An 11,035-nucleotide genomic window follows, 5' to 3' on the forward strand; every position below is an offset into this window, starting at 1 on the left:
CCGCTCTCTCCACTGACTTGTGGTATAAAATCCCTTTTAAAGTCTCCAGGCTCTGATTACACCCAAACAAGGGCACTGCGTTCATATTAAACATTCAGCCCATCTGTTAGGTTTACGCCAGAAGGTCCTGAAACCCCATTTCAGGAATACCTAGGAAGTTCTCCTAAAAGATTTAAGGGAACAGTGGCTGTTCCATTGTCTTAAAAATCAATCACCAAATTCTTCTTAAATGTAAATTAATCATTTTTCCAAATGATTGACTGATTTTTGATGGCCAAAGAGGTATAAAATCCCTTTTTAAAGTCTGGTGATTCAGATCTCTGGCAACCTGCATCAGCCAATTGTCAAAAAACACATTCTTCACATTACATTTTTACATGATTGACTGTTTGAGGCCAGGATTAAATCAGATCTCTGGCAACCTGCATCAGCCAACAAACACATTGCTTGGTGTAACTGTGTTAGAGCTGTGAAATTGGTAAGCGGCTGCTCTTGTGGTCATTGTCATGAAACCACACCCGTCCTTATATCCCAGCCACCTTACAAGTTCAGAACAAGAAAGTGTCGGCTACATAGAAATGACATCGGGATCTCACAGTTCACTGTTAGAATTTGTAACACTTCTGCAAGGGATTTCTACGAATGCGACTTGGTGCTGCATCCAATGGCAACGCCAGGAGCTTCTTGTGGATTTGACAGCTCTAACACCTTCACCGTAAATAATCATTTGTTCTTAACTTTTATTAAACTAGGCAAGTCAGTTAAATACATTTTTAATAAAACGCAGTTACACCTCCAACACCACCTAAACAAAAGTAATGATCAGCTATGAGTTTACCGCTAATCTGATTGAATCCTGGCCAGAGATTCTGTTTTAATACAGAACTATTTATGAATCACTATTCTACCGTATCTTTTTTGCCAATAAAGATGAAATGGCGAAAAGCTGCAGTAACAGACTTACAGATATACTTGATTCTGTCACAGCATGGACACAACAGCAATCATAACATCACAATCAATGATGAACATTTAACAATTCTCATACCATCACAACTTGTTTGAATTGAATATTTTAACTCACAACTCTTGGATTTGATTTGACCTGTTCAGAGCTTTATGCTGATTTGAACACTGGAACAAAAACAAAAAAGAGGTTTGGAATGGAACAATTAAAAAATAAAATGTGGTTCCAACCCCTGATTTGTGGTGAATGTAAACATTAGGGAACGTTTACAAGCAAGCGGCCATTTGCCTTGTTTAACACAACTCTGTTCTGCAACAAAAAAACCCTGATGACTAAAACCACAGACAATGCTGGGCTGGATTTGACCTGACTAGACAGGAAACACCCAACCCTGCTGCAGACTGGTGGTGAGTTGAGTAAGCGTTAACAACTTAAATACTGCAGGCCAGGAGGGAACACGATAGACTGATATGTGAGGTCTCTACCAGACCCTGAGAACCCAGGGTAGGCCCCGGCTCCATCCCTGAGGGGAGATTCCTGTCCTGAGTTTACGCCTTGGCTGCATTAATACAGCTGGCTGTTGAGCTGCCGGAGAACTCCCACCACAAACTCACGCAATGTCTGGGAAGGAAAAGAGGAGAAATATGGATTACCTCACACAGCTGTCAACTCAACATAGTCATCCATCCTCAGAGCAAGACAGGGTGGCTGGCATGTCAATTATAGCCTATAGTGGTGATAGTTTTGAACTGTTGGGGTCAGACGGAAGTCCAAAATACCATCCTTGAGCAGAAAATACACCAAAATGCCATGATTATCACATAAAGACCATTACCTTAAATAAAACCTTACATGATTTGGTGCGCCATCCATCCACCAGCAGCGAGAATCCCCCAGCAGTACCGTATATTGAGTGTCCTACCTGAGGCTTGCAGTGCTCCTCGATCCAGCTGAAGACGCAGGCGGACAGCTCCTGGAAGCTGGCCACAGACACAGACCTGCTGAAGGACTGGAACAGGGAGTCCATGATGCTCTGAAACACGCTGAACTTGACATGGTCCGACACCTGCTCCTCCCCCTGCTGAGGGTTGTTCTGGTGGGCCTTCACTATGTGCTCATAGTTCCTACAACACACAGGTTAAACACGTATTATAAACCGGGTAGTTTGGGTACTGGATGCTAATTGGCTGAAACAGAATTCCAGCCGTGTGTATATCAGACAATATACCATGGGTTTGACTCAATACATATTTCTTGCTATAGTCATGTTGTTGACCGGTTTATAATAGCAATAAGGCACCTTGGTGGTTTATGGCATGCAGCCAATACAGTGCTTTCAGAAAGTTATAATACTTCACCATGACTTCAATTTTGTTGCGTTACAGCCTGAATTTAAAATAGATTAAATTGAGATATATATATATTACATACACACACATTTTTTTTACAAACAAATGAAAAATGAAAAGCTGAAATGTCTTGAGTCATTAACTATTCAACTCCTTTGTTATGGCAAAACAAAATAAGTTCAGAAGTAAAATGATTAACAACCAATTAGACAGTGCAAATATTGTACAATCCAGGTGTGCAAAGCTCTTTAGAGACTTACCCAGAAAGACTCACAGCTGTAATAGCTGCCAAAGGTGATTCTAACATATTGTCTCAGAGGTGTAAATACTTAAGTAAATTAGACATGTCTGTATTTCATTTTCAATAAATTTGCTAAACCTTCAACAAAAATGTTTTCACTTTGCTATTTTAGTGTACTGTGTTTAGATGGGTGAAAAAAAGTGTATATATACACACACACACTACTTGTCAGAAGTTGACACACCTACTCCTTCCTGGGTTTTAATTGTTTTCTACATTGTAGAATAATAGTGAAGACATCAAAACTATGAAATGACACATGGAATCATGTAGTAACCAAAAACGTTTTAAACAAATAAAAATATATTTTATATTTGACATTCTTCAAAGTAGCCACCCTTTTTGTCTTGACAGCTTTGCATTCTCTCAACCAACTTCATGAGGTAGTCACCTGGAATGCATTTCAATTAAACACAGGTTGCCTTGGTAAAAGTGAATTTGTGGATTTTTTCCCCTTGTTAATAGATTTGAGCCAATCAGTTGTGTTGTGACAAGATAGGGGTGGTATACAGAAGATAGCCCTATTGGGTAAAAGATCAAGTCCATATTATGGCAAGAACAGCTCAAATAAGCAAAGAGAAACAACAGTCCATCATTACTTTAAGACATGAAGGTCAGTCAATATGGACAATTTTAAGAAAGTTCCAGGTGCAGTCGCAAAAACCATCAAGCGCTATGATAAAACGCTCTCTCATGAGGACCGCCACAGGAAAGGAAGACGCAGTTACCACTGCTGCAGAGAATAAGTTCATTAGAGACTTACCAGCCTCAGACATTGCAGCCCAAATAAATGCTTCCGAGTTCAAGTGACAGACACAACTGTTCAGAGGAGACTGCGTGAATCTGAATCTTCATGATCAAATTGCTGCAAAGAAACCACTGCTAAAGGACACCAATAAGAAGAGACTTGCTTGGGCCAAGAAACACGAGCAATGGACATTAGACCGGTGAAAATCTGTCCTTTGTCTGATGAGTCCAAATTTGAGATTTTTAGTTTGTGAGACACAGAGTAGGTGAACGGTTGACCTCCGCAATGTGTGGTTCCCACCATGGAGGAGCCGGTGTGATGGTGATTTGCTGGTGACACTGATTTATTTAGAATTCAAGGCACACTTAACCAGCATGGCTACCACAGCATTCTGCAGCGATACACCATCCCATCTGGTTTGCGTTGGGGCACTATCACTTGTTTTTCAACAGGACAATGACCCAACACACCTCCAGGCTGTGGAAGGGCTATTTGACCAAGGAGGAGAGTGATGGAGTGCTGCATCAGATGACATGGCCTCCACAATCACCCAACCTCAACCCAATTGAGACGGTTCGGGATGAGTTGGACCGCAGAGATAAGCAAAAGCAGCCAACAAGTTCTCAGCATATGGCTACTTTGAGGAATCTAAAATATATTTAGAGTCGTTTAACACTTTTTTTGGTTACTGCTTTCTCATAGTTTTGATGTCTCCACTATTATCCTTGAATGAGTAGGTGTGTCCAAACTTGACTGGTACTGTATAATTTAATCCATCTTGAATTCAGGCTGTAACACAACAAACTGTGGAATAAATCAAAGGGTGTGAATACTTTCTGAAGACACTGTACCACTAAGGGCTGGATCTAGGCACTGTGCCACACCTCCTCAGGCCTTATTGTTTAACTACATCTGACCATTCCTAACCAGGTTTCCATCAAACTTTTTAATGCGTGTAGAGTACATGTCGGATAAAAAAATTAAAAATGTAAAGTCACGACAGGCTTGACGGAAACAGAAAATGTGTCGGTAAGCTTTCCAAAATGCAGACAAAACCAAATACGCCAGACAAGGTGGGATCTTTGGGTCTAAAATTGATTATGTCAGTGGAAAAGCTTTTAATGAGCAAACATCAATAATAATAACCATCATATCGAAGTAAACTTGTCACGCGATGACGTGTGTTCGTCCCACTATAACGCATTGGGAAAGCATGCCGTTTATTACACTACAGATTAATGAACTTCAGGGTGGTGAAAGTGCAAGTTGATGAGCCTGATGCTCCTTTCCAATTAATATCAAGCTGCCGTTTGACAAAGCTGCCATGAAGGCTAAACCCTCACTGTATCTGCGAGCTGTTGGCTAGAGTACACTGCCAATACCAGAGTGGAACCTCACTCTACAACAATTTATTTGGAGAAACCCACCAGTAGAGTTGAAAATGTGATGGAAACCCAGTTAACTTGTATTTTCTATTCAGTTCAATCGGAATTTTACCTCAAAGGTATTTGTATGTGCACTACGTCATCACGCACAGCCTTTTATCCGCAACAAGTTTATATGGTGGAAAAACATCTCTGGTGGGAAAATGTGCATGAAATGGATGGAAACCTAGCTACTGACAGTGCTAATATCATCATATTTACACAACTATGATAGTTAATATTCAACGCTCTACACTGCGACCATTTTACTCGCATATGCACATAAATGTTTTTGCTGTGCGGCCTGGAATTCTAATTTAGGCACACCAGTGCACCTAGAAAATGTAGGATTCTAGCTTTAAAACCTCATTTTTCATTATGCTCTTAAATTTCTGTGTGCACTTACATTTCTCAACTTAGGCGCACACGTGCTCCTTGTAAAAAAAAGGTCAGCGTAGAACCCGGATGCTGTCAAATAATAGCATAAATGACTGCACAATTCAAAACGTATAAAATGATGCTTCTGTGTCTTCAGGAAAATAAATGGATTAGACGGCAGTTCGAGCCATTCAGATGTTCCTGTATGAGGGGCATCCCTCCGCAGTAAAACGCTCTGAGGGTCATGTCCCAATTGTTGTTTGGGTAAAACCAACCCCGTTGACTGCTCTCCTGGACTTCTCTGCTGGAGCAGAATGTGGGCTGAGGCATTTCCCCCTCTGATATGGCCCGTCTGCCAGGGCTGACCTGATATAGCCTATGCCTCAGCCTCCAGTATTTATGCTGCAGTAGTTTATGTGTCGGGGGGCTAGGGTCAGTTTGTTATATCTGGAGTACATCTCCTGTCCTATCCGGTGTCCTGTGTGAATTTAAGTATGCCCTCTCTAATTCTCTCTCTCGGAGGACCTGAGCCCTAGGACCATACCTCAGGACTACCTGACATCATGACTCCTTGCTGTCCCCAGTCCACCTGGCCGTGCTGCTGCTCCAGTTTCAACTGTTCTGCCTGTGATTATTATTATTATTTGGCCATGCTGGTCATTTTTGAACATTTGAACATCTTGGCCATGTTCTGTTATAATGTCCACCCGGCACAGCCAGGAGAGGACTGGCCACCCCACATAACCTAGAGAGGAACCAGGTTTCGGCCTTTCTAGCCACCGTGCTTCTACACCTACATTGCTTGCTGTTTGGGGTTTTAGGCTGAGTTTCTGTACAGCACTTTGAGATATCAGCTGATGTACGAAGGGCTATATAAATAAATTTGATTATGTGATCCACCATGAACACACATGCATGAGTTATCAGGTAAATGAAACATACCCTTGAAGGCTCTCTTAGATTAAATATGTATAAGTTAGGTTATCACAGCTAATATCTTTAATATTCACCCCGCAGCTCTCTCTCTCTCTGCTTTGACGTTTTATTGTATCGCACTGTAGTAACAATTTTTTGGGGCCGGCGACTAACGTTTTCATGATCTTCAGTGCCATCACTTCCTTCCTCAGCATAGACATGTCCTCCTCCTGCTTCTTCTTCTCCTTGTGCAGAAACTGGATGTAGTCGATAGCTGCAGCAGGAGGCACAGAAACAACCAGTCAGGGATTTCTGGACTTAAAGCATTTCTATCAGGGAGGAAAATTGCAGCTTAGGGTGGGATCCTTTATAAATATTTATAGTATGTTGACATTATAAAAAGGCTGTCTGGAATGCCAATTTGCAGTAATAAAATGTACAGTTCTGGTTGAGAAGTACAATGGTCTATATAGAATACTGTACTTTTCTGCAGCACTGTGGCCTTGCTGATCTTCTGTATCCCCACGGCAAACTCAGACTGCTGCTGGCAGGTGGGCACTATGGACTGGAGATCATCATAGCCTTTCTGTGGAGTCAAACACACACAACAAACAGATTTTAGAATTGACAAAAGTATTACATTTGGCCACCTAAGAAACCTCTTAATTTATTGGAAGAGATCAGTCTCACCCTCCCAATCCTTTATATTTTTCAACCTTCTCACAACTCCCCTCCTCCCCATGATCTACACTCCTGTTGTTCCGCTCCCCATCGGAGGACAAACCTTGATAGCATCCCGTCGTTTCTGCTCGGCCTGTGTGTGTGCCTGTCTCCGCCGGTCTTTGTAGGACTCCTTGTATGTGGTCTCGTGCCTGTAGTCACTGTCTTCATCATCTACAGTGAGGAGAGGAAGAGCAGGTGTTTCAGTCTACCTCCCTAGGGCTCAAGGCCGACATCAAGCTAGAATAAAGCACTGGACAATGAGAGCGCAGGACAACGCCCAACCAAACTAGGTCACTTGGAAATGCAATAGAAAAAACCCAGAAAGAATAGAGTGAGTGAGAGTTGGGGTAGGGAGTAAGACGATGAATAAAAGGGGCACTGCATTAGTCGTTTCTGAATCAGGACACAAAATATGCAGCTTTGCCTCACATACACAAACCGTTCAGTCATACAGTACACACCACGTCGCCGATTAAAAATATTCCCTAACACATGTTGTCGAAAAAACATAAATGACAAACACAGTACCTGTATTTGGTACTGATGAGGCACTTGTGGACCCAATGCTGTTAGCCCTGGAGACCACAGTACCCTTCCTTGCATTCTCAGCAAAGAAACCTTAATGGAGAACATGGAAGAGCTCAGACATAATTCAATTACTAATCAACAGTTACCCACTGGACTGGTAGCCTACTAGCTATAGAATGTACGTTTTGGTAAAACAATTAGGACAAAGGATACTACTCACTGGGATCAAATCCGTTGTCACTGAACGAACCGTCATTCTGTTCAGTCATGGCAGGTGTTGACAGGAGAGAATAAGACAGTGGATAAGGAGGTGAGAACAGGCTCTTTCCCGTCTCACTCAATGGGCAGATGCGATTATGCGGAGCCACCGGGCACCGGTGACGTGAACGGGTAAAAGCAGTGAAGGAAGGAGCTCCCTTCCCAAATGGAACAGTAATCTGTGCTGCTTGGTCATGTCAACAAGGCAGCAAGATGCATTGTCCAGAAACAGAATTATCTTTCCTATAAATTATTTTCAAATATATGTTCGAATTGTCAAACTAGTTTTCATTGGGAAGGCAGATAAAATTATTTAAATTTTAATCAAAAGCAATCACTTTCGCATGTGGAAACAGAATCATTCTATACTTTTCAGCCGACTTCTGCCGCATTCACGTGCTAGTCTGAATTAGGAAACTCGATAATATCAGACTTGCTACCTGGTTTTAGTTATAAACGTGCCGCGTTCAACAAGTTAGCAATTCAGACAATTTCGAGTTTCCTAGTAACGATTATCTGAAAAGTAGAGTAGGATTCTAAACTTCGCGGTGGACTTTGCACAGGGCACCGGTTCCGAAACTGATTCAATCAACTTTCACTTTAATCGAATCCCCAGACAAACACAGCAATATGCATAAACATAATCCATTGACAGTAGTCCTGGGGTGAAATCATTTGTCCAAACAGTTGTGTTCTGCAACTAAAACGAGTTTCTATTGGTCAAATACAGGTAGGTTCCTTCCAGTTTCGTTTGCTTCTGTTTAAGAAACAATCAGCGGAATGAATACACCACTGATTTGATTCATGTAAGCAGAATGTCTAAAATTATACGGTTTTGAATATACTTAAGTATCAAAAGTAAAATTATAAATAATTTAAAATTCCTCATATTAAGCAAACTAGACCGCACCATTTTCTTTACTGATAGTCAGGGCCAAACGCAAACACTCAGACATCTTTACAAATGAGGCATGTGTGTTTAGTGAGTCCGCCAGATCGTAGACAGTAGGGACAAACAGGGATGTTCTCCTGATTACGTGCGTCAATTTCACAATTTTCTGTTCTGCTAAGCATTCAAAATGTAACTTGTATGGAGTACAAAGTACATTATTTTCTTTAGAGATGTAGTGAAGTAAAAAAGTTGTCAAAAATATAAATAATAAAGTCAAGTACAGATACCCCCCCAAAACGACTTAAGTAATACTTTAAAGTATGTTTACACCGCTGCTAGGTGGCAGCTAGTCACTAGTAGCCCCTCCGTCCCTATGCGGTCAGTGCAGACAAGGCTGAAATATGGCAAGTATTCTTGGCAAAAACATGTACGCAACAAAAACATGTACACAACCTCGGCAAACATGCGTTGCGTACATGTACATCGTGACGTGTACGTAAACACCAACAGCGTTTTTGTAAAGTTTATTTAGTAACTTAACTGTGGATATATAATGGGTGTACCATTTGCAGAATTAAACACTGTCCATCCAGACAAATTCCCCCGTCTGGTCCACTAAGACTAACCTACAAGCTGGCCAACTAGCCAGCAGTTGACCAAAACAGAACCGTAACGAAAGGGGAAGAAGCTTGAAAAGAGTCAAACAAAAGCGCTAGTACCTAGCTAGCTACCTGTTAGCTAGCTACACACGCCAAGTGTAACAAATTACAAACACTGTATTCTTGCTACGAATATATGGCAGTATCATACACCGCGTATTTGTCCTCACGTCTCATTTGTCTAAACTAGCAAGCTTACTTTGTTCCAGTGATCCTCCGGCGATGCTGTAGGATCCGTCATCTTGGAATCAGCAGCTGTTCGAGAGCGTCATGCGGTGGAAAAACAATTTAGAGAAAGGGAACTACGCCCTCTGCTGGTTCACACAGTATGACATACTGCCTCAAATAAGTGCAAGAAAGTGAGCATGTTTATAGGCCGTAGGGATCTATTGCCGCGTTCAAAACAACGGGGAACTCGGTCAAATCATGATGTCAGTGGTCTTAGGATCGGAAAGTCGGATATATAGAAAGAGGCCCGGGTTCCAAAGTTGGATTTCCGTATTGGATGACCGTTCAAATCGATTTTCCCACTCGGTTTTTTTTCTCTCAGAGTTCCCAGTTGTTTTGAACGTACTCATGTCGGAAGTCGGAGAATTCCCCGTTTTTTGAACGCGGCATATGGCTGCGTTTACACAGACATGAAAATCTGATGTAATTGGCCAAAAGTCATAGGCTCCTCATATCTGGAAGTAGGCATGCTGCCGTTTTTTTTATTTTTTTGACCAGTAACTGATTTTGCTCTGCAACACTGGTGAGTGGCCAGTCAGTGACATTAATCAATTAGGTCTGGTAGAAAGTGTCTACTAAGACCTTGTTGGTGTTCTGATTGTCAGCAATTGATTCACCACCACATGGTAACAACATGGGCAATTTTGCCTTGACTTCACTAGGGGTAGCAATGTGAATATCTGACACAGGGTAGCGCTCTTGGAATGTTCTTTGAGGGTACACTGCGTAAAAAGCAACTGCATTCACATTCCCACAAGCTATGTTCTGGTAGTGGTTTCCTAACAATGGAAAGTCAAGAAAGTAATGATAAAAACGCCTTACTTAATCCACCCTCTACCATTTTGCATGCACAGACCATTCACGAGGCCAGATACGTGTAGTTACTTCCTAGCTCATATGACTATGGGCCCAATACACCTATGTAGTCTTCCGTTATCCCTTCTTTTTTCCACCCCTCCACTTTACTCTCTTGTCCATCTTCTCCAACCACACCCTCTCTGCTTCTCCCTCAGTCTCCTCTCTCCACCCCTCCACTTTACTCTATTGTCCATCTTCTCCAACCACACCCTCTCTGCTTCTCCCTCAGTCTCCTCTCTCCACCCCTCCACTTTACTCTATTGTCCATCTTCTCCAACCACACCCTCTCTGCTTCTCCCTCAGTCTCCTCTCTCCACCCCTCCACTTTACTCTCTTGTCCATCTTCTCCAACCACACCCTCTCTGCTTCTCCCTCAGTCTCCTCTCTCCACCCCTCCACTTTACTCTATTGTCCATCTTCTCCAACCACACCCTCTCTGCTTCTCCCTCAGTCTCCTCTCTCCACCCCTCCACTTTACTCTCTTGTCCATCTTCTCCAACCACACCCTCTCTGCTTCTCCCTCAGTCTCCTCTCTCCACCCCTCCACTTTACTCTCTTGTCCATCTTCTCCAACCACACCCTCTCTGCTTCTCCCTCAGTCTCCTCTCTCCACCCCTCCACTTTACTCTCTTGTCCATCTTCTCCAACCACACCCTCTCTGCTTCTCCCTCAGTCTCCTCTCTCCACCCCTCCACTTTACTCTCTTGTCCATCTTCTCTAACCACACCCTCTCTGCTTCTCCCTCAGTCTCCTCTCTCCACCCCTCCACTTTACTCTCTTGTCCATCTTCTCTAACCACACCCTCTC

The 11,035-nt window shown here is 42.5% G+C and overlaps 1 protein-coding gene across 1 annotated transcript; it reads right to left on the reverse strand.

Moving 5' to 3' along the window:
* Positions 1 to 757: 757 nt before the first annotated feature.
* LOC115110297 (max-like protein X) lies at positions 758 to 9,460 on the reverse strand. The gene is made up of 8 exons (XM_029635822.2): positions 9,342 to 9,460; positions 7,554 to 7,590; positions 7,334 to 7,423; positions 6,867 to 6,976; positions 6,566 to 6,668; positions 6,257 to 6,356; positions 1,890 to 2,091; positions 758 to 1,588 (listed from the first exon to the last, which is right to left on the reverse strand). The coding sequence occupies exons 1-8, from the start codon at positions 9,381 to 9,383 to the stop codon at positions 1,532 to 1,534; spliced, it is 741 nt and encodes a 246-aa protein (XP_029491682.1). The 5' UTR covers positions 9,384 to 9,460; the 3' UTR covers positions 758 to 1,531.
* Between the last annotated feature and the right edge of the window lie 1,575 nt (positions 9,461 to 11,035).

The sequence above is a fragment of the Oncorhynchus nerka genome, linkage group LG26, assembly GCF_034236695.1.
Source record: "Oncorhynchus nerka isolate Pitt River linkage group LG26, Oner_Uvic_2.0, whole genome shotgun sequence".
Lineage (NCBI taxonomy): Eukaryota > Metazoa > Chordata > Actinopteri > Salmoniformes > Salmonidae > Oncorhynchus > Oncorhynchus nerka.

Bases quoted from the DNA above. Each gene is read 5' to 3' on its own strand.
- LOC115110297 (XM_029635822.2), bottom strand. From the start codon at position 9,383: ATGACGGATCCTACAGCATCGCCGGAGGATCACTGGAACAAA. The intron at 7,424-7,553 runs GTGAGTAGTATC...TTCTCCATTAAG, and splicing joins TGACAACGGATTTGATCCCA to GTTTCTTTGCTGAGAATGCA. The intron at 6,357-6,565 runs GTACAGTATTCT...CTCCTGCTGCAG, and splicing joins GGCCACAGTGCTGCAGAAAA to CTATCGACTACATCCAGTTT.